The sequence below is a fragment of the Chenopodium quinoa genome, unplaced genomic scaffold (assembly GCF_001683475.1).
Source record: "Chenopodium quinoa cultivar QQ74 unplaced genomic scaffold, ASM168347v1, whole genome shotgun sequence".
Taxonomy (NCBI): Eukaryota; Viridiplantae; Streptophyta; class Magnoliopsida; order Caryophyllales; family Amaranthaceae; genus Chenopodium; species Chenopodium quinoa.
This window is the reverse complement of record NW_018743850.1, coordinates 5,866,560-5,890,220: the sequence shown is the minus strand read 5'-3', so window position 1 is coordinate 5,890,220 and position 23,661 is coordinate 5,866,560. Positions and strand designations below refer to the sequence as shown.

The 23,661-nt window shown below is 32.7% G+C and overlaps 2 protein-coding genes across 4 annotated transcripts; one reads left to right on the top strand and one right to left on the bottom strand.

The window, feature by feature from the left end:
* The first annotated feature begins 5,803 nt into the window (after positions 1 to 5,803).
* LOC110685646 (protein CRABS CLAW-like) lies at positions 5,804 to 8,978 on the top strand. 2 transcript variants are annotated; one of them, XM_021862182.1, is made up of 7 exons: positions 5,804 to 6,216; positions 6,521 to 6,649; positions 6,893 to 7,028; positions 7,309 to 7,357; positions 7,560 to 7,635; positions 8,456 to 8,530; positions 8,720 to 8,978. In XM_021862182.1, the coding sequence occupies exons 1-6, from the start codon at positions 6,109 to 6,111 to the stop codon at positions 8,516 to 8,518; spliced, it is 561 nt and encodes a 186-aa protein (XP_021717874.1). In that variant the 5' UTR covers positions 5,804 to 6,108; the 3' UTR covers positions 8,519 to 8,530; positions 8,720 to 8,978. The 2 variants fall into 2 exon arrangements, with proteins under 2 accessions (XP_021717874.1, XP_021717873.1); XM_021862181.1 differs by having other exon boundaries at positions 5,813 to 6,216; positions 8,456 to 8,534.
* A 669-nt stretch (positions 8,979 to 9,647) lies between these two features.
* On the bottom strand, positions 9,648 to 17,002 carry LOC110686092 (squamosa promoter-binding-like protein 6). 2 transcript variants are annotated; one of them, XM_021862676.1, is made up of 5 exons: positions 16,605 to 17,002; positions 15,795 to 16,334; positions 14,638 to 14,741; positions 12,306 to 12,968; positions 9,648 to 10,085 (listed from the first exon to the last, which is right to left on the bottom strand). In XM_021862676.1, the coding sequence occupies exons 2-4, from the start codon at positions 16,322 to 16,324 to the stop codon at positions 12,373 to 12,375; spliced, it is 1,230 nt and encodes a 409-aa protein (XP_021718368.1). In that variant the 5' UTR covers positions 16,325 to 16,334; positions 16,605 to 17,002; the 3' UTR covers positions 9,648 to 10,085; positions 12,306 to 12,372. The 2 variants fall into 2 exon arrangements, with proteins under 2 accessions (XP_021718368.1, XP_021718367.1); XM_021862675.1 differs by having other exon boundaries at positions 12,306 to 13,010; positions 16,605 to 16,886.
* Between the last annotated feature and the right edge of the window lie 6,659 nt (positions 17,003 to 23,661).

Sequence of the window (23,661 nt, the reverse complement as noted above, 5' to 3'; positions counted from 1 at the left end):
TAACGACACGCTCAGTGCTGAAGAATCGACCCAAAAACTCCATTTCCATTTGATCCCAACTGTCAATGGATTCAGCCTCTAAGTTAGTATACCAATTAAAAGCGGTTCCCTTAAGAGAACAAACGAATTGTTTAACAAGCAAGTCACCCTGGTACCACCGGTACCACCATTGCTGCATGTCTCTATGAAGTGTGCAACATGTTGTTTTGGGGTTACCCTTTCCATCAAAGAGTTGAAATTTTTGAGGTTGGTATCCGAACGACATTTTCAGCTCATCTATTCTCTTCGTGTAAGGCTTCATATAATGTCGGCTATTGTGCGAACCTCCCCCTCCAAGTTGGCTCTTAACAGCATTGGTTATCATAGCTTGAACTTGTTCAGCAGTGATTGAATTTTGTGGCCCATTTGGCTTTAATCCCATCGATTTAATACTACCATCTGAACTGTCATTGCTTTCAGTCTCAATCGGTTGTTTCTCAAGCTTCTTTGTCAAAGCAACAATTTGTTCATTTTGCTGTTTGATTTGAGCATCTTTTTCCTCCTTATCTTTCTTCAGCTGTTGAAGGAGGCTACTTATTTAAGCCAATTTTTCTTCAACCGTCTTAGTATGCGTCATCATAACAGCAACAATAGAAGGCTCAGGTGAGCTCACACTAAACTCATTGTCATGTCCTTCATCAAAGTGATCAAAGGATGAGTTTGTGTGGATGACAGGCTTAAGTGAACCAAACACAAGACTCTCATGTGGCCCATGAGTGGAGGACGTGACAGACTTCACGACAGCAGCAAGTCGAGTGCGACTTTTTCATGCTTCGGTTGGGACTGATACGGCACGCAAGCTTGTTGCAGCAGAGTCAACAATAGTTTTCTTCATCCCTCAAGTAGAGATGCCCCCAATTTGGCTGTTAAGCATTTCAGCCAATGCAACTCAACAGCCCTTTGTTGAGCTGTAGCAGAGGTCTTTTCAGCAACAATGTTCTTTGAGGCCATTGCAAGATTTTTCTTTTTTGAATGTACAGAAATAGAGATGAGAGGCAGAAATTTCGAGTCTTAATAGATAAAGACGGGAAATAAAGTAACAAATGAATTTATATTAATTTTTGAATTGGGTACAATCTCTGTATAACAGTTTATAATATAATAAACTAAGTCCTCTGATTCTGTTCCGCATCTTAACGATGACACGTGTGTGACACCTGTAGGATGACGTTTGATGACGTCGACTTGGGTTTGAATGCAGGGAGACGTTTGATGATGTCAACCTGTATTCAAGGGTTTTGTTTTAATACACTTGAACGAGGGCTTATGAAGCTTAATCCCGTTCAAATGTATTTGAGTGTATCTGAACAAGTCGGCACGGATTTGATGTGCTTCTTGACTTATTCCAGAGAAAATTCCAGTTGTTTTATGATCTCTTAGTAATAATGACTTCTGGATCCTTTCAACTGATGGAGGATTGGGTATTTATAAGGGATGAGAACCCCTTGAGTGGACTTAGTAGGTTTGGGCTTAGCCCATTTAATGACTTAGAAGTCTTTTAACCTGGTTCATTGGATTTATTTTATAACCCGAATTGTAATTGATTAATTCGAATTATTTATTTGGGTGGGCCAAAAATAATTAAAATGGATCATTAACATGATTTAACCCAAATTAATTTATTTAATTTAATGTGTGACACTCGTAAAATTTCCGTGTCTACAACTTCGTATCTAAGATAGCTAGCATTTACATATGTTCCCTTTAAATACGACCTTAAAAGAGAATTGAATTTGCATCAAGATTGAAATATAAAAGTTGAATGGGTTATGTTCAACTGTTCACTGGTACTGTACTCTATCCTCGATGTGCTGCTACAATTTTATGTGCTATATTTGCTTTTGCTCAGATAAAGATGAAGAAAGTGAGATAGATCGAGAAAGGTCTTATCAATAATTCAGAAGTTTCTAAAAAAAGAATGAAACTGTGCAAAGTCAAGTTTAATAGTAGATCTAATCATTAGTACCAATTTCGTTAATATCGTACCTCGTCTATAAAGCAACTGCATAAAAGTATTCATATCATCTGTTGCAAAGATGCTGTTTCCTCTAGGGGAAAAAAAGATAACATTAAGAATTTGTAAGATGATACTTGAAATCATATGAACCAATTATAACAAGCATATCTATTTCAATTCATTTAATTGATCCGAATTAGCTATACATCCACTAACATGTTACGGTCTTACAAATGAATATTTAGTGAACGTTTTTCTTAATATGATCATAAATTTTAGGGATTGATAATAATTACCTGCATTCATTGTCTTCGATTTTATAGATAAGATCAATTTCGACCGCAAAGCTTAGTCAAGAATTTTCTAATATGTTATAACTTCGATGCATTTAATGCATGGTACAAAGTACAACATACGAAGTATATTTATCGAAATATTATTGGATTATTCATCATCAAGTCATTCGTTATCTAACTAAATTACTATACAATAATCTGTTTGATTTGTTTTGTTGGATCAAACAGCTGTGATGAATTAAATCGATAGTCTAGTACAAAAAAACCTAAGAGAAATTAAAAAAAAATGTATTATAAAATCGTCATATTATAGATGTTCATATATTTACATATTGTGCTTTTAAAAATCAAGTGAGAATGAAAAGTAATACTCCGTACATAGTACGAAGTATATTAAAATCATATGAATTGAAGTATCACTTCAATCAAATAAAAAGTACATTAGAGATTTAAGATGATTTTAAATAAAGTACGGAGTAACAATTACAATTAAGGATAAAAGTTCATATGTTGAAATTCGAGCAACTTTTTTTTTTGTATGTAAAATAGGTTATGTTACATTTTTTTCATAATGTTAATTACACAAATTACTTTAATTCTTAAAAGTCAATTGTAAATATCTAATTGACAATAATTTGTAGCAATTTTTTTTTATCATGAAAGTACACCTAAAATTACTTATCTCTCAAGTGTTTATTTATTTATCCTCATGTACTCCAATATAGTTCCAATGTATTGTGTTATCTCTCAAGTCTCAACTACATACAAGTAGAATTACCAAACAACCTCTCATATTAATGGTAAGTTTTTATACAAACAAGGAAAGTTTGGGAAATCAAAGTGCAAAAGTAGGCTAAATCTCCAATTTGGTAATCTAGGAGTTGAATCGTCTCTTTTCACATAGCTCTCCCCAAATTCATTAGTGATGGTGACTAGTGATTTCAGCACTTGTCCAAATCAATGCTTTTGTTTTTTCTTAACATGGTACTAACACACCAATTAGATTTTCTGTCTTTTCCTCCCCCTCTTTCGTACTTTGCCCTATTCTAATTAAGCACTAAAAAAGTGAAGTAAATTTCTAATCTAGAAATTCAAATTTTATAGATACATAATTTAGGACATTCATCACACTTTTGTTACAAAGTTGCAAAGGAGTTGCTCTTAGTTTGGACTAGTCTTTTGATGCCACCTTCACATGTGAATTGATATTACTACTCCGTAACTTCCTCAATATATATACACATCCCTGTGTCTTGGTCAATTTTATTTTGACAATGATTTTGAAGCGGTAAAGAATTTTATTTAAAGCTAATCGGTAATGACAATCTTATCACACGACTCAATTAAGTTTGGTTAAAGTCTTAAATGTGTTATCAAAAAATTGAGATTATATATATCCCGTCTACATCACTGTCATTAGTAACTCTCTCCACACAAAAAAATAACAAACCAATAAATTCAATGTGAAAATCATAGTGTCGTTATTTAATTTATTGTGCCTACTATGACGATTTAGGTAGAGTAGTTTTATATTGTAATTCTTTCATTGCCTTAATTAATAGAACATTTCTTTGAGCTACATCTACCAAAAATTTGTAACTGTTTATGAGAATTATGATTACTTTGTAAACCCTTGGGCAAGTATTTTAAACAGCATAAGGTGAACATGTTTAATCACCCTACTCAAGTCAAATATACGAGGGCATTATTAAATTCTAACTCATACAAATCCTAGAGAATCATTATTATTAGGGTTTATATATATTAGAACGGAGAAAGTATATAATTCGTTGTAATCTTCTTTATTTATTTTTGATATGCATATGAATTTTACTTATCAACAACCATTCTCAAAAGGGAGTCTTTGTACTTGAAATTTTTGAAAATTTATCGCTTTCTTGGTACAAACAATGATGTTGAACCACCCTACTCCCAGTAAAAGTATGTACGTTCAAATCATAATAACTAACCTTTGATAATTACTAATGATAATGGGCGCGCCCTCCTTAAAACTAATATTAGGTCATGATCTGCTTTCGTACCATGTATTACAACATGCATATTATTTAGAAAAAAGGGTAATTACACGTACGCCTTTAACAATGGGTGATGTGATCTAATTAACGGACTTAGTCACTTAGTCGAAGAGTATGTGTCGAATGTCCTATATCGGTTGCACCATACACAAGGCACACCATTACTCATTTTTTGCTCATGTGTAGCTCTTCAAATAAGAAAGACATAGGCATGGTTATATAACTTGCATGATACAATTGGTTGTATAAATTATAATTAGGGATGTTAAAGGGCAGGACGGGGCAGATGTTAGCCTTTTCATCCCCACAGTGGGTCCAAAATTCATCCCCATATCCGCCCCGCGGGTATAAGTTCAAAACCACCCCGCCCCACCCCCCACCTAATCCCCACCCAAGACCGGCCTTCCAAATAGAACAATATTAATATTACACATTTTTTGGTTATAATATAAGTCTATTACGGTGTACAAAGTATTATATTTACTATTTTTACTTTATTTTTTCATATAAAATAATATAAAAGTATATAATTGTATAATTAAAATTATATAGATGCATGTGGGTATGAGGTGGGGACGAAGTGGGGCAGGTGAGGCCGGGTGGGTAAGAAGTAGGGCAGGGAGGGGATGTGGCGGGTACAACCTAAAATCCAACCCCGCCCCATCACCCATGACGTGTATGGTTTTTATCCCCATCCCCGCGCCGCGCCACCCACCAAATTGGGACCCATAACTACATCACTTGGGCAGGATGGGGCGGGTCTTCTACTTGACCCGCCCCACTGACATCCCTATGTATAATATAATCCGTGTCATATGTGGCTCAAATTTCAATTCATGCTATCTTTTAAGTTGGTTTGCATCCTAATTTATAAACACTTCATACATATATGTTCTTATATATAGACAACTGTACTTGTATCATTTAAGCACACATGCCAATACATATCTTTAACTATTTATCACTAATTTTGCATTTGTATGTGAGAAATATTTAACAAAATCTAACATGACAATATTATTTTACCTTACATAAAATCACAAGAGACCATTAGAGTAACTTATGCGATAAATTGTGTAAAAATCAAACGAATCATAATAAATTATCGAGCTAGCTTATCATAATACAAAGCCTTCATTAGTTGAAAATTCTAATGTAGTCTTATGATTTTTGACTACCACAATTTTTTAAAATGGACGGCTAAGATTGTTTGAATTTTGATTTATCTTTAATGAGTAATTTTAATTAAAAATTATTTTTTATAATTATTTTATATATATATATTTTAGTTCTAGAATTTCAAAAATATTAAAAAATAATTTCTCGAAGATAAAAATATATTTAAAATAATTAAAAAATTATTTTTAATTAAAATTACTAATTAAAATAAATTAAATAAATAAATAGTCTCAACCATCCATTTTAAAAAAATTATGGCAGTCAAAAATCATAAGACTACATAAAAAGCATCCTGCATTAGTTGCATACTTGTACGTTAAAAAACACACAATTTGCAATATGAGCAAAAATACAATAACCAAATTAGAAACCCTAAAAATCACTTTAATTCCACGATATCCAACACCATAAACATTTAGGCAACTATATATATATAGCTGTCCCCCTCTACTATATGTATACCTTAAAACCTAAACACATTTCCTTTTATCTCTACCCTATCTTTTTAACTGTTTCTTCCCTTTCTCAATCACCAACATTCAGCAAGCAACTAACATAATCTATCTTATCCTCTCTTGTTTAATTAGCTTCTTCTTCTTCTATGATGAACACCAACATGATGGAAGACAAAGTGGGCTCGGAGTTGGCTCCACCACCTCCGGAACATCTTTGCTATGTTCGGTGCAACTTTTGCAACACTGTCCTCGCGGTATATAACTAACCCTCAGTCCCTCACAATTCATATTTTCTACAACGTTTCTTTTAGCTTAGTAATTAACTACCTAGCTACTTGATTATTATCTAATGTGAAAAGAATATGTATGTTTTCAACGAGTCAAAGACTTTCTCATGTTATTAGTTAGACAATAGTACCATACATAATTGATGCTCACTTTGTCGGACATGAATTTTATCAAATTGTTTGTATGAGTAACGTGACAACTAAAGTTGGACGGAGGAAGCTTCGTTACATATACACTTAACAAAAGTGTTATTATCATTTTCGAGTGTAGGTTGTGATTCCGTGCAAGAGGTTGTTGGACACGATAACAGTGAAATGTGGGCATTGTAGTAATGTATCTTTTCTGAGCACCAGGCCTCCTCTCCAAGGGCAATGTCTTGACCACCAAATTACCCTTCAGGTAAGGATTTTTTTTCACCCTTAATCATTATCTCTATCTAGATCTTTACTTCGAATTTTCGTTACAATTTACATTATCTCTGTTAATGATTTATGAAAATTGACATACACACTTTGATTTGTAAAATAATACGAACTACAAGTTGAAAAAATTGCACAATAAGCCTAAGATGCATGCATCATGCATGTATGAATATTGTTATATTGATGGAAGTAAAATTATTGTACGTGTTGTATGTGCTAGGGGTTCAATTTCTTGGAGAAACCAGGGGGTTTTTGCAGCACCATTGATCATCACAGCAACAAGAAAAGCGAACCATCTCCTTCGATGTCATCCACCTTAACCGAGCCTGTTTCTCCAAGGCCATTTGTTTGTAAACGTATGCTCTTTTTTTTCCCATTATATTTAGGATGCTCAACATTTCATCGATTCGTATTTTCCCACATATATATATATATAGCCTGATTATTAAGTGAATGATATTTAGAAATTGATCCTTTTAGTTTTTACTAGCTAGGAAATTATCTTTAAGAAGTAGCTAGAAGAGTTTGTTTAGATCTACGTCTAATTATATTTTTAATTATTGCTTTTTTCAAATGAGTTTTATCTAAGTTAAAACAGTGTGATTATTGATTTATGAAACTGAATTTTTATTGCAGCTCCTGAGAAGAAGCATAGGCTTCCATCCGCTTATAATAGATTCATGAAGTAAGCATCAGAATTATTGTATACTAAAACTTCATTATTTTTAATAATTTATAATTCGTTCATGCATGTAGTCCTCCATCCGGAATTAAAATGTCATATTTAGGTCGAGATTTGAGCTAGTAATGTGACGAGCATCTCTGGACGAATAAAATGGTCGTAGTTTTAAGGAATTTAACAAACCGTAATTCTTCTGATATGTTAGGGAGGAGATTCAGCGCATCAAAGCAGCAAATCCTGAGATACCTCATAGAGAGGCTTTTAGCACAGCCGCAAAGAACGTAAGTTAGCTACTTTTGGATCTTTTTAACATTTTTGAGAATGTGTTTGAATAATCTTATCAAATCCTTAAATCTACCTACACACTCAAAATGTCAAAAAACTATTAAAAATACGTGTAATTTTTTTTTTTTAAAAATAAATATATAATCGCATTACTAAACTAGATAAGTCCGATCCATATTTATTTTGCAATATAAGTTGTACTAATGCATGGGGCATTAAGAATGTAGCTAGAGAGCTATAATTTTGTTACTAAACTAGATGCTTAAGGGAATATCTAAGGGATTAAATATGACTTTTACAACTGATTTTCTCCATTTCTGATCTTTGCTAAAAGTAGATGATTATGAATTTCTTTAAGAAGTACTCGTACGATACTAGATAAGAATTTCTATTTGCATGCTATAGCATATAAATTAGCATTATTGTTATTATCATACAAAGTATATTTTAAAACTAGCTAGCAAGTAACAAAGATTGTTATTCCGTACTTTTAACGTCCCTTAATAATGTATCAAAACTATTATTTTCGAGAAGTTTCAAAATAGAAATCACACTTCTTTTTCCTGTTTTTACTATCTATATTATCCACTGTTTATATATACTCTGTACTAAGTACTAATTCAAAGTGTGACGATTACTACGGGATGGATCGGAGGGTGAAGGAACGAGAAAGGTTTATAAGTTTATAGAGTTTATTTACTTGAGACGGTCAAATTATTCAGGGAAGAAACGTTTATTTTGTTGTTTCTTGAACGTTAACATGATAAAGAAAAATTGTACAATAATTATAAATTCTTCGTATGTGATAATGTTCAGTGGGCAAGGTTTCTTCCGCACACCCCAGCTGGGTCACTTTCGGAGAGCAGCAACACCAATTAAACTACATACTTCGTATGTAAGCACAACTCCCATTTCTTTTAAACGCATGTATTTTATAGATTGATCTTCCAAGTTAATTTGGATTGCCTTAATTTTTAGAATAGTTTTCGCGTTACTATTATAAACTACATCAACGTGACAAGTAACTCTAGGTCGAGTATTTTTTACCAACTTTGCGTTTTATTTTTCTGGTGCATGCAGGGAAGAGGACGCCTTCTCTTTCGAATCAGACGGCTTTAATATATATATGGTTGTAGTAGGGCAAGAAAGAAGTAGAGGATTAGTTAGTACACCTTTGTATTCAGATCATCGTCTAGTATTATGTTATCCTTAATTATGTTTCAGTTTCACCTGTAACTGCATGATGAGATCGCTAAGCTAAGCTAGCTAAGTACTTTAAATGCAATATAAGTTTAATATGCAGTTATGTTATTTGAGCCGTCTTTTCCATAACTTCATCGCATAACACTTCAATTTATCTAATAATAGCTTACTTTTCACATGGGAAGCATAATTGTATTGTGAACAAAAAATGAGAATAAAAAAAAGGCTTTACTAATAATAACCTTTGACCCCACAATCTAATGGTTAGAATAATGGTGAACTATTAATAAACCAGTTAAACCTGATCATTTAAATGACTAAAATTCATTGGATGCTTCATTTTATGGGATTAAGGCCTTTGATTGATTGATTGATATTAATCAAAAAAACTAGTCGTTGGTTTTAGATGTATTTTTACCACGAATGATTTTGAAGTATCCACAATAACTTTCCTTTCCATCCTTATGCAAACTATTTTTACATTGTTACCTGAAGTGATTGATAGATATGGCACGTATATAACTCTGGTGGATTGCTGATATTATCAATCCTCCCTAACTTGTTCGTTTCGGAAGTTGGTCTAATATGATTAAACCCAACCCCACCCGACCTGTTCATTTCATTAGTTGGTCTAATCGTTTCACAGGTTGGTCTAATTTGATTAATCCTCTGACCTAGTCGTTACACAGGTTGGTCTAATTTGATTAACTCCCTATCACCCCCTCTTTTACAGTAGAACTAGAACTTCAGAATATCGTAGGAGGGAAAAATGAAGGCGGCACAGGTGAGGAAAATGGATCAAATGAAAAACTAATAAACTCATCCATTGATCCATAACTTTCTTTCACCTTGGAATTCCAAAGCAAAGATCAGAATCAATCAGGAGGCATTGTAAATGAAGAACAGTTCAAAAAAAATTTAAATTTAATTACATAAGGCCATACATAGGGAGTGACATGAAATCAGATACTTACAATTCATTATCAAAAACATCTGCCATTAAAAAAGCAGCAACATATTCAGAATGGAGCAACAACACTGTACTGTCTTGGTTCATTGCAGCAGGTAGCTTCTGTACTGTAAGGTAAACTGGAAAACAAGTTTTGAGTTTTCGACTTTGTACAGAGTACCACTCACTATTCACGGCCCAATTCTATTGCTTTGGATATCATACATCGCTTGATTACTGCTGGCGGGAAGTACCATGTTCGGGCATTGCAAAAAATTTAATTCGACGGCAAGACTGCAAAAAGTATCATCATAGAATCAGTCAAGTTTGTGTTCAAAGTATTTTCAAGAAATAACATGCAAAGTTATTCAACCACGACAAAAAAAAATTGGCTGAGGACTCATCAGCTTTCTACTGAGCACATGGACTACATGACTCGCACAAAACAACTCCAAATTAAAAAGATCAGAAACTCAAACCAAAAAGTTTTAACATTAAAAATGTAGCAACAAAGTTTTTAAGCTATATCGGGTAGCTTGTGGTAACAAACCACCCCCCCTTCTAGGAAATTCATTCCAGTTCATGTGACCTTTTTTCTTTCTTTTTATTTTCTTCCCTGGAAAGCTAAGCTTCAAGAGCTGTAAAACAATTAGCAGCTTGCCCACTGCAATATTGATGTCTCATAAACTGACAGTTGCTAGACATGTCTACTGTCTAGTTCACCTTTGATCGAAAAATACTAACTTTTCTTCATTAAAGGTTTATTTTCCTTAATAAATCCTATAATTTAAACCTTGATGATCTAAGCAAGCATAATGAATTAGTGATATGCATCATTACATAACTCATAGATGAACACCATGAATTTTAACCAATACATACAGATTTCTATGTATCTTGGAGCCTAGATGCCTATAATAGTATAAATAAGCTAATTCTAGAAACAAATAAGTCAAGGTAAAGGCATATTCATTGCACACAAGTATGCTCGTAAGCACCAGCATGGCAGCACAGAGGCTATAGAATGCATCATATTATGTTGATCAATCAAGCAACATGCCATCAATTATCACAAAGACAATCTAACGCAATGGTATCACAAAATGCTAACCAAATTAAAAGTAAGCACTAGTTGAGCTTGTTTTCTTCATAGGACACCTTTTTTAAAATTTTCCAATCTTTTTCTTGTTTTTTTTAAAAGTTGTTTTCCCCCTCCTTTCCATGGGGATGAAAAACATATGAAGAAGAATGAACACTGCCAGGGTACTAATCTTTATGGTTACATTCAAAAAGGAGAATTATTCCCGAGAAAAAGTTTTTCTTCATTAAAATACCTTGAGCGTTGTCTGTTGAACCAGTGAATAATCGGAGGTTAGAACCATGAATCTCATTTTTAGTCTAAAAGCTAGGATGCTACACAAGTTACCTTCCTTTCGTAGGCTCAAACAAAACATATTCTTATTGAAGGATCTAGATGATGATGTTCAGTTGTTCACAATAACATAAAGACAACATGAGACCTAGTGAATTAAACAATGCCGTACATGTTTGACCAGTGATGACAGGAATGATAGGGAGAATACAAGAATTAACAATTAAAGAATGATTAGTGATTGAGTAAAAGAAGAACTAACATGACTCTACAAGCACGATGTCTTAGAAACATAAATCAGTTATGATACGCCAGCATATAATATTATATATGATAATGATACCTAGGTTTCCATAAATCACCTGAATAGACGGCCTACAAAAGTGATACACATTAAAAAAAAAAATAAATAAATAAATAAATAAAAGGAATTATAAGCCCTGATTTTTGTTCTATTCTATTAAACAGCCACTTACAGGTTCCCTACTTATGTCGTTGCTTCGTTGGCGTTTGTGGTGAGAGGCAAAAAGAATACAAAGAAGTTTTCCAGTTTCCACAGACAAGGTGTATTATTATTATAATGGCGATGACTCAGAGATCGGAGAAAAAGCACCATTTCGCAATAAAAATACCAAGTTGGTTACCCACTAGAAATTATGATTCCATACTTGCACAAAGGGAATCTAAATAGGCCCGGATGACCACTTCTCAGAATGAAAGTTAGTGAAAGACATCTATGGATCTAGATGTGTCCCCCAGACCTCTTTTGACGTCAATTCTGTTAATATTATATTCAAAATTCATGAAGGCCAAGCATTGAAACTCATACAAAATGAATGAGCCTCGGTTTTACATAAAAACAATGTGCTTTTCCATCAATAAGACGGAGAAGGTAGTATCTCGAGTAGCTGTCAGTTTTTTTTTTTTAAAAAAACGTCTACACACGTGCCACTCTAACTATTATACATTTTCCCCCATAAACCTCGTATTTTATGATTCTAGCATCAAATCAAGCTTGTGACACAGCAGCCTATTTTAATAATAGCCATTGGAATTTGTTAATTGTGCATGCCAATTCAGCAGCAAGGAATCAATAAAGACGTCAATAATTATGTATTTTATTCAGTAGGAACGTCACATACCTTAATGCATGCACTGCCCTTCAGAGCAAGAAAAGGTCTACATCCACTTTTTTCAGATTAACTTTGTTTATCCTGCTTCATTTTCAGTTGAGTGTTTTTGCTGCTCAACTCTTTGAAGATTCGAAGACAATTGAAGCAAGTTAAGGATGATACCACGTTCCTTGGGATGGTGACAATCAGTGTTTCTTAAACCCGGCCTTGAAATGCCATCATTTGGGAGATGAAGACCAACAGTGCTGCTATTGTTAGGATTGATCATGGTGGGTCCATCCTCTTCCATTGAATAGATTCCAGGTTCATGAGGGCCACTTGCTGAAACTTTATTAAAAATGCCAGCTGAATGGTTAAGAGAATGCCCGGGATTTGAATCTGCATGGTTGCCTCTGTTGGTCAGTGTCGCACTTGCAGTTTCCAGCAATTGGCTTGATATACTATGTGATTGAGCTGACAGAAGAGAGAGAGCACGACTAGTTTGCTGAATGTTAGATAAAGTCTCATTAGTCGGTTTTGCAAAGCCAGCAATGTCGTCCTTAACATTTGCAGGAAACTTATTTATTTTCTCTCCTACACATCCCATTTGAAGAAGGAAATTTGAGCTCTTGATGGAATTATCAATCCCCTCTTCATACTTACTCGGACCAAGATAAACACTAGGCATCACTTCTGGAAAAGCAAGTGATGAGGAAAAGTCAATTATCCCACTACCTGCAAATTGTAGTATATTATATGGTGAAAATTCTGATACAAAAGAGAAGCCCCACTAACATTTGTTCATTCAAAAAGGGGTGGGAAAAAAAAAAAAAAAAAAAAAAAAAAAAAAAAAAGAAGACAAATAGCTTCATAGAGTTTTGAGTCTTCTGACACAACTTTATGCTCAAAGGTTGCTAGTGAGAAGCATAGGTGATACCAGGAGATATAAGCTTAATATTGGTAACTTTAGAGTAGATCAATTGTATATGTTAAGCTTAATCCAAATATTCGTCCCACCATAGTGTTCATAATACAGTTAAAATGGTTTAGATTATATAATGTAGCATAACAGGCCCTTGCCACAGTCATATTAGATTCATTATTTCTAGAGAACCTTGATCATTAATGAATAAGGGGAGCCACTTTTAAACTGGCTGGAAAGACATATTACATAGAATAATGATGCTACATCCATACAATGATACAAATTATAAAAGAAATAGGAACAATTTCTTGAAATTCTTACATGAAATTTGGCAGGATCTTGTCTCATAAAAATTCACAACAAATCCATTTGACAAGTAATAAAAAGGCTTTTTAGTGGGTAGCTATCAGAATTTTTAAGTGGGAGACGAGACATTGGGGTAATGTTCATGTTGATCTTTATGACTGTGGCATTGAAGAGTTGGTCGGCTCACATCAGATATAAAAGTACAATACCTAGACCACCCAAGAAGTAAATTATTAGGGAGCTTATGACACTGTATAAATTGCGCCATCTTGATCAAGTATTTTCTAGGTATGCCTAAAGTATTAAGTATAGAATATCTAGAGCTTCATAAAATGGCTGAGGCAATCCACTTAATTTTTAAGATCATTATCTGATTTAGGTTTGCATTAAATTTCAAAAGATACTGCCGAACTGGGCTGACTAGATTCCTCAATCTAGTTGGAGCGTAAGTAAGTCAACCTCGCAACTACAATGCAGAAAAGTAATTTACCTGAAAGAAGGCAGACGAATACAAAGAAAAAGAAAAGATTCTTATACAGTGAAAGACCTTCTATCATCCAAGTCATTTATCACTTCAGTGTCATCAATATAGCTTCCATAGACTTATAATTTGAAAATACGCATAAGCAACTAACACATGATGTAAAAAGTTGCTAGTTATTACATTCAACAACTACAATTAATAAACAACTGTTCTGAGCTTAAACTGCAAAGGAGTAATTATACAATTTGTAAGAAAAAATTTCCATGGCAATCTTCTGAAATAATGTGAGCCTTTAAACTTAAAAGACATGTGACATAACATTCATGAGTTTTCAGGCAAGCTACTAGCAATTATTGCATTGAGTCAATAAGGTGGATGAGGCATTTTGCACATTAATGTTTGGATCTTCAAACAAAACTATCATAAAGTCAATTGTTTTTGCATAGTTCTCATGTCACATACTGAATCCCCAAGTCCCCACATCTTTAAATTCGCAGTTACACTATATAAACCTATATCAGGACATTATTTCACAACAAACACATGTTCAGCTGATAAACACCAAATGAATATTTACAGAAGTCTCAAGTCTAGATGGGCACATGTTATAGTTACTAAATATAACTAATAAAGACCTTTTGGCTTACCTGGTTCAGAAGCAAGCTGAGGCTTCCTTCGACGTTTATTATGAGCAGAAAGACGCCTACGACAACTACGTTTGGTGTCGTCAAATTCAGCCAATAGATGAAACCTGGACAATCCAATCACCGGTAAGTAAAGAAAATGCAGTTTTCATGAACGAAATATAATCCCAATGGAAAATGAAAGAAAAAAGGAAACCAATCAATTTAGGATCTTAAAGGACAAGAGCTGGTAAAGGGTTGCCTAAATGATGAACAACACAGATAGTCTGGCAACACTTGCAAATTCAAATAAGACATGTAGCTGACCTTGATAGCTCAAATTGTAATATACAGCATTTGGCTTCTTAATCTAAAGCTAATACCATTCACTAACAAACCTGTATTATTTTCATGTAATGGCAGAAAGCTGATATGTTGTAAAATATATGTACTGAATATCCAATACTAATCTTCAGAAAAATGATTAAAAAAGGGGGGGGGGGGGGGGGGGTTGGCAACAAGACATACCCGTATAGCATAGAATCAGAAACCCCAAAATTGTTTTACGTGAAAGACAGCATAATCTGTTAATGAATGGATGCAACTCGTTTAACATGTATTGTTCCATAACATAGAAAACAATCTACCAACTATTAAGTACTCATACTTGAATGTTGCAGCCAAATCTGATTCAGTTTGGATTTAGACATCAACAAAACTCAAGCTGACAACCATTGCCAATATCCACTGAGAATCATTCCACAAAAAATAGAATATTACTTACAGACAATATGGTTAATTGGTTTATCTTGGAAATGAGGTTTTGTCCTTTAATCAATAAACTAATTTGGGGAAATTAAAACTTGTTAATGTACAGCTCCAACACAAATCTTTCATTACAGTCTCAATGAATCATCTTCCTCGTTGCACTCAGAGTGGCATTGAGGCTGAAAAGTAACAAAAGATTGCTCGGCAAGCCTAGGATTCTTATCATATCGCGCACCTATCAGCAGGTTCTAGATTTTTATTCTACACACCTATCAATAGGTTCTTAAATCAGACAAGAAATTCTGGAAATTCACTCCCAAAACTAAATACAAACTATATTAATCATATTTTAGTCTAATACCATTATAACAGTAAACTAATTCATGAAAATCAAACAGTAGGAAAAGGCAAACCTGCTACATTGCTGACAAAATCTTTTCTCAATCCCATCAACAATAACTTTAGGAGTCTTTGTATGAACATCACAGACCTTATGCCGCTTATAGTAGCTCTTGAAAGAGCTAAGATCCTTGTTACAACCAAGAACTTGACAATTGGAAGATCGATTACTCGACATCGAAGACCGAGCTTTCTTTGCCGGAGAAGACAGCCTAACAGATGATTCAGCTGCATTAAACTTTGAAAATTCACTATCTTTATCAATTCCACCATCTTCCAACCTACCCAACTTCAAATCAACAAGTGGAAAATCTTGTTGATGATTAGATTCTTCACCAAATTGGGGATAATCTGTACCAATTTCATCACTAAAAACCTCCCCACTTGGTTCACTAGAAATTGAATATGATTTCCTAATATCATCAGCAAACCCCAAATCCATTAAATCCATTCTCTCAAGTGCTTGAGTATTAGAAATTAATGGGTAAGTTTCACCATTAAACATGGGTTTAAATTCACATCCCATATGTTTCCAAGAATCCATCACAATTGACCTGCATATATCATATAATTCTATAATCAAGCATAATCAAAACAAATACAATCCATAAAAATAAGAAATTATCAGTAAAATTATATAATAAACAAATACCCACCAAAAATACTCAATTATTTCATAATTTCAACTCAAAATTGACCATTTAAACCCCAAAAAATCATATATTTTTTTAACAACCCATTTCATAAATTAGAGTGAATAAATATAATAAATGGAGAAACCCCAATGAAATTAATGAAAAATTGGAGATGGGTTTTGTACATACCGGAGTTATAGTGAAGCAAGGAAGAAGATGGAGTGAAATACAGAGCGTAAGAGAAAAAGGGAGGATTTTATTCTTTAAAATAAAGAAAGTAAAAGGTAGTGAAGGAAAGTGGAGGCAGATTTCTGAGAAAATCTCATTGGGGAAGCATGTCTCAAGGATCTTTCATGTCCGTCATTCTCACATATATCACTTAGAATCAACTTATAAATTAACAGTGCAAACAAAAAATAATTGTGGACAGTAACCAAACCGTGGTGTGATGGTACCCAACACATGATATCAAATCTCAATTAATTTTAATTCTTAAATGACACAGAGTATTTTATGTCGAAAAAAATAATAAAAAGTAAAATGTTGCATGGTGGTATCCAACACATGAGATAAAATCTTGATTTAATTTTAACCCTTGGACGACACAGAGTATTTTATATCGAACTGAATAATAAAAGGAAAAAGAAAAGGATGTTTAAGGATTAATTTTCCCACTAAATTCAGTTAATGATGAAATTGAAAGGTATAGAAAAAACAAGATTAAGAAATAAGATTGATACTAATTCAGTTATTTAGGTGGAATGTCAAAATTCTGTTTCGTTTGAGGATACCCCATTGGAATTAAAGATATTAGGGCCACAATACCGGGTTTCGCCCATTAAAGAGGCAGATGTATGTCCACTTCTAGGTGGGGTCCACTAATATTTGTGTCCAATAATTATCCTTAACCACAACATGTCTTTTTCAACCCCACAATAGAACTAAGGTTTGAATTTTCAACCCCTTTTTACTTAGGTTCTAGATTCTTGCTTATAGGGGCGTTATATTATAGCATTGTGAAATGTTTTTTTTTTTTTTTTTTTTTTTTTTTTTTGGGCCAATATGAATGCATTAATGATATAAATATATACTAATGATATAAGAAAATATCATTTTAACTTTTGACAAGTGTATTTGTCAACGTAGAATTTTGATTAATTATATCTTTAATTATCAATAAGTATAAATTATGTAAAGTTGATATTCGAAAACTGTATATTGAGTCGATTCTAAAAAAACTTAGATAATTATGTTTAACCTTATGTATAAAGCACCGACAATAGTCAAAGTTGTATATGTGAATAATAAAAAAGTTAAAATGGGGCACTTAAATACTAGAGGGAATGTTTTATGTGTGAACGTATACTTCTATATAAACAAGTAGATTACAACTCTGTGTGTGAGATTCAAACGATGCACTAATCTGCTACTTTGGATGTTATATTATAGTTTTTACGCACTTTGGATAGATGAATTCGACATTTTCACTACTATATTTGTAATTAATCTAATTATCATGATGGCCTTTGCTAATTTAAGCAAGGCTTGTGTGTTGTAGCCCTTTTGGAGTTTTGGATACCTCAATTCTTATGTTCCTTCTAACTAACTGACATAGTGACGACACATCCTTTACTTATAAAATCGTATCTGGTTTGTTGATACATTTTTTTCCATGAATGTCAAGATACATTTTTTTTTAATTGTCTATTTTATCTTACTTTTGACCCGCTATACTGTCTATTATACTACTTATGATAAAAATTTCTCACTATATACTAACTTCACACCATATAAATAAAATCAAAAGTTTAATTAAAAATTAATTACTATTATATGATGGTAAGATTTCAAATCCATTTCTTGTTGATCCCAATTTCAAATCGAATAATTTTTTTGGTGTGCATTCGTAATTGAGATGACATGATATGGTTTTGGCGCATTTAGGAATGGATTAACAATGCCTGCCGCAAATGGAAATTTATGAACATGTCCACCTACATGTCTTATTAAACACATAATGCTAGTTACAACCCCTTCTTGGTTAAAATGAGTTTGGCTTCATAACATTGGATCGTTCACATCGGTAACAAATTCACCCTTTACTTTGGGGGAATGTGCCCTCATTTGACATATTGTAACAATATATCAATTCCAAGTGTTTTAGTGAATTGTTCATGTACTTTTAGTATGGAAATTGGTGTAGGAAATAAAAAAATATTTCCAACAACTAGACTTACGTCTAATGTGCCTCTTAGCCAATAATACTAGACATTAATCATACATGACAAGTTTGATAAGTGGCAACATCTAAGCAATCCACTGAAATCATAACCCAAGGAAATCTTGTTATGATATAATCTTGGGCTATTGCCTTAAAATGATAATAAGAACACAGCTTATTAGGACATATGTCCTTCATACAAAGCTCAACCAATCATTAGGCTACGAATTAGATCAAATTTATCAGTTCACTGGTTTCTAAAAAATCTATAAAAACCCTTTAAAATACGAAATACATTATAGGGGAGAAAAAACATTCAATAGACAAACACAATGTCTTTGCCTCCTTTCTAATAATACCTTTTATCTCGTTCTACGACTTTCACAATTCTTAGCTTCCCCATTTAATTGAAATTACCACAATAATGCCGTTGAAAAAGTTTTCATTATATCACTATTGTCACCCTAAATCAATTTTTATGTTTGAAAGTCCTTCAATTATAAGCAAATTTTTGCCTATTAATCCTTTTATTGTGAGCCAATGAGAGGGAATGTGGTGTCCAAATGAAAAAATCATACTACCCATACTGTCTTATATAATAGAAGATAAATATTTGTCTTCGTTAATCTTCAATAAATTAAGTTCCAAATTGATTCAATAAAAAATGGGTGATGTTATTGCCAAGGCAAAAAAGTTCACTTTCAAGGCATATTATTTACCCGTTGCCCGTAATCTTTGAGAATTTAATTCTGTCAAGCTTATTAATACAATAAATATTTTATAATCTTTTAATAATATATTCTTGCTAATAACAACCAAATTGCTTGATTCCCACATATACTAAATCATGAGTATGACGAGGATCTAAAATCTACCTTCATCTTTCTTTCTTTTTTTTTTCTTTTCTTTTTTTTTTTTTCCGAAAACCTTCATCTTCTTATTGAGTATTTTTAAATTTTTGGTAGTCCTACTTATTGGGTTCATTTTTGTATTTTTATTTTTGAGATTAAATATATTCAACATTCATGTTTGTACTCATTCATTGTCTGAACTACTACTACATACTTCGTATATTCACATATACAAGTATTTTTGTTATGGAAAAATTGTTTTGAAACCAAGCAATTTTCATTTGCATTTTAAGTGTTTGATTATAGAAGTACCCCACGTGAATAATGCTTTTTAATTTTTTTTCATTTCATTGATGTTAATTTTCTTACACCAAAAAAGTATAATTAGAATTGTTTTAATGGCAAATTTAACAGTAAAGTTAGAACATCGGTAAGTATTAAAATAACATGAAAAGACCTTTACTAATGGCTACAAGCTAATCACGGGCTTGATAAATGAATGAAATCAATTAATAAACCAGTTTGGAGGCAGCTATTAGCTAATACTGGTAAATTAATAAAGCTATGATGATAGTGTCGCTTCCAATAAATGTTAAATTTAATACTTGTGTGAGGATTATATTGATGAGTCTATGATGATGAATAATATAATTATTGGCAGATATTGACGAGAATAATTAGTAGTTGGTGTTGGAAAGATTTAATTGCAATATTTAGCTACTAAATTTATAGGCAACAAAAGATACAATTTTTTTTATTGAATTAATAAGTTTGACATATTTAGATTTTTAAAGATTATGGGCAGCTGGTAGATTATTTATTGCCTTGGTAGTGGCTTTTTTTGCCTTGGCAATATCAGCATCCTGAAAAATACATTTCTATATTTATCAATCTCCATAAATTTCAATCCCTTGATGGATTCAATCAATTAACTAAGATTTTCAATCAATTGATCTGACCTCATATGATTCTGTCATCATTTACTATAGGCAAAATTGGCTGCAACACCCTGAAGTATGGTTTAGGTGCATTGAGCACCCTGAACTTTGCGTAGTACCCAAAACACCACCAACTATGGTGATAGGTGCGACGCGTACCTTACATGAAAATTTACGGCCACTTATTTCGAGTAGTTAAATCTTCACTCTCCAGAACAGTTATGCAGTCTTCCATCCACTTGGCACACATGGATTCACTTCCTCCGGTGAAATTATTGGCCGAAAATTTTCATTTAAGGCACGCGTCGAACCATAGTTGGTGGTGTTTTGACTACTACGCAAAGTTTAGGTGCTTAGTACAACTAAGTCATACTTCAGGATGTTACGACCAATTTTGCCTTTACTATATCATCTACAACATTAGTGATAGCTTCTCATTCTTTGCCTGCTATCATATCCTTAAGGGGGCAACGCTGCAGCCCATCTAATTGCAACAGGTTGGCGCTTTTATTCGTGTGGAGCATTTGTTTAATGATGATATTCTTCAAAGTATTGTATCTTTATTGCTTTTCTTAATAAAACTAGTATAATGCTCGCGCGTGCAATGCACGGGTTATATATAAATCATATTCATCTTGCACAAAAATTATAATTATGAGTTTGATTAGTAAAATCTGACCAATATAAATTTGTAATATAATTCAGTAAGTATAACAACAAATTGAGTATCAATAAATTGAAATATATATAATCATCCTATGTTTTATCCCCAAATTTAATATATTTTTTTAATATTAACTAAAATTACAAATGTTGTCATAATATTATCGAAGCATCAACCCACCCTACATTTTCGAAGTACAATCGTACCCGCCAACTTTAAAATGTAGTTAATAATTTTTTTAAAAATAATGGCTTTAAATGTCTTTTTTAATCTACGGATATGCATCTTGCTAATCTATTTAAATCTTTTCTATATTCCATATAATATTTATTACACAAATCATATCATTTTATATCATATTATATCTCACTAATAAATAAAGTCGGTCTCGCAACCAAGCCACGAAATAGCGACACTTGGCATTCCAATTTTTCGCCAAGTGTTTTGACAAATTTGATGCTAAGTAAGCGAATTTTGGATAGATTATTTTAAATAAAAAATGTTATACAGAGTTTTATTATCGATATACATCTAATATTTCATATATACAAAATTAATCTTAACTTTTCATAAATATCCTATAACTCGGTTCTATTTCCATTATAAAATTCGTTTTAAAAAGTTCTTTAAAACAATATCCATATATAATATATTTAATTTATTTTAAAAACAAAACTGCAAATAGTAAATTATTACATAAATAAGCGAGATGATATCTTTTGTTTAAATAATCTGCAATATCAAAAGAACAAATGTTATCAACAATTCGGGCATTGTCCGGGTACAAAACTAGTAACTAATATATATATAGCTAAACTTTTAGCCAGGCCACGAGATAGTGACACTTGTTATTTTAATTTTTCGCCAAGCATCGCGCCACGTAGGCGACAATTAATTATTAATATAACACGTAAGATTTATTTGAATATATATTTCGTAGAATAGGATAAAAAAGTTGGATAGATGTAGTAGGATGAAAAAAGTTATTTTAGAGTTTTATTTTCAGTAAAATTTGTATAGATTTAGTAGGATAAAAAAAGTCATTTTAGTTTTTAATAAAACTTTTGGTTTAGAATTTTATTTTCTATAAAATACCAATAATTCTATACATGACAAATGATGAATCTAGAGACGTACAAAAGCAAAAAAAATAAAAAAAAAATAAAATAAATCAAAGAGACTTATTGCGATTATATATAATCGTTCTCTTTAAGTCTTAACATGCAACCAATCAGAGAAAATGAAAAGATATCATAGGTTTAGACGAGCGTTCTTTTTTGATGTACATTATTAATACATACCCATAAATGGACAAATATGATTGTCAAGTGATTATTTTTTTATTTTTTTTATTTTTTTTTTGGTGTTCCACCCAATTCACCCTTTAGGCTAATTCGGAAGTAAGGATCAGTTTTGGGTGGTTAGGATTCAAACCCCTCCCAATTGTTAAGTGATTATTAATGTAGAGTAAAAAATTTAAGGGAAATTATCTTTGAAACTCTTATGTTTTTTAATTTTCTCTTGGTGACTGCAACAAATCATATTATCTTTGGTAATCATGAATTATAAATATGAATTAACTATGACATTGATGAAATTTTGATTAATAGTTTTATTTATGATTAGTTTTTTTTTTAATAATTAATTAGTTTTAAAAGTAAAAAAAAAAAAAAAAAAAAAAACCACACCCCTCCCCTCCCTTCACCCCAGCCCAGCGACCAACCGACGCCGGCACCGCCCAACAAAACTCTCCTCTTCAACCGGCTCTTGCATGTTTCACCACGATTCTCTCTCCCTCATCGTGCAAATTTAAGTATACCTCCAGATGAATAGATCCTTTCCAAATATCAGTTGGTGTAAGTGGCCTTTTCGTCGAGACAGTATTGAGTCTTGGAGTAAATATGGTTCCGGTCAGTAATGAGGACATTCATTCAGATTGTAGGTGACTACAGTCCCAGGGCTGGGAGTCTAAATTACGAGCAGAGTAGCATCAGTCTATCCCCTCAAGGCTCAAGTCATTACGGTACACATGATACATGATTTTTGTGAGGAGTGGAATGTTGACAGTGCAAGAGGGGAATTTCTATAGATATTTGATTCTAATAGATTAGCATATTCAACAAGATATTGGAGGATGCTCTTATAGCGTATAGCGAGAGACTTTGCTCCTATGCACTTCTTACCAACCCGACAAGTATGCCACTTCTTGTAATAAAAGATATCCGCGACTTTGGCGATTGACACAGTTTTTAAAAGATATTGTAGGTAGGGAGACCATCATGAGAGATGCTAAGAGATTTCACCCACGGTATATGTCGCTGCAATGACTGCTGCTGAATGACCGCCAAAGCCAAAGGTAACTCATTATCTTGTTCGTGTTATACAGATTACTATCATACCACTTCCCATTGAAGAGTCGTCTTTGCACGAAATGTTATGTGCCCAAGCTTTGTATTTCCAATATTCCAATAGTATATTTGTGAATATGATTCACCTTGGGTTAGACATAATTTCAAATCATTTTGAATTTCAAAGTATTTTCTCACGCCCGTCTACAACTCCTCAGAAGGAT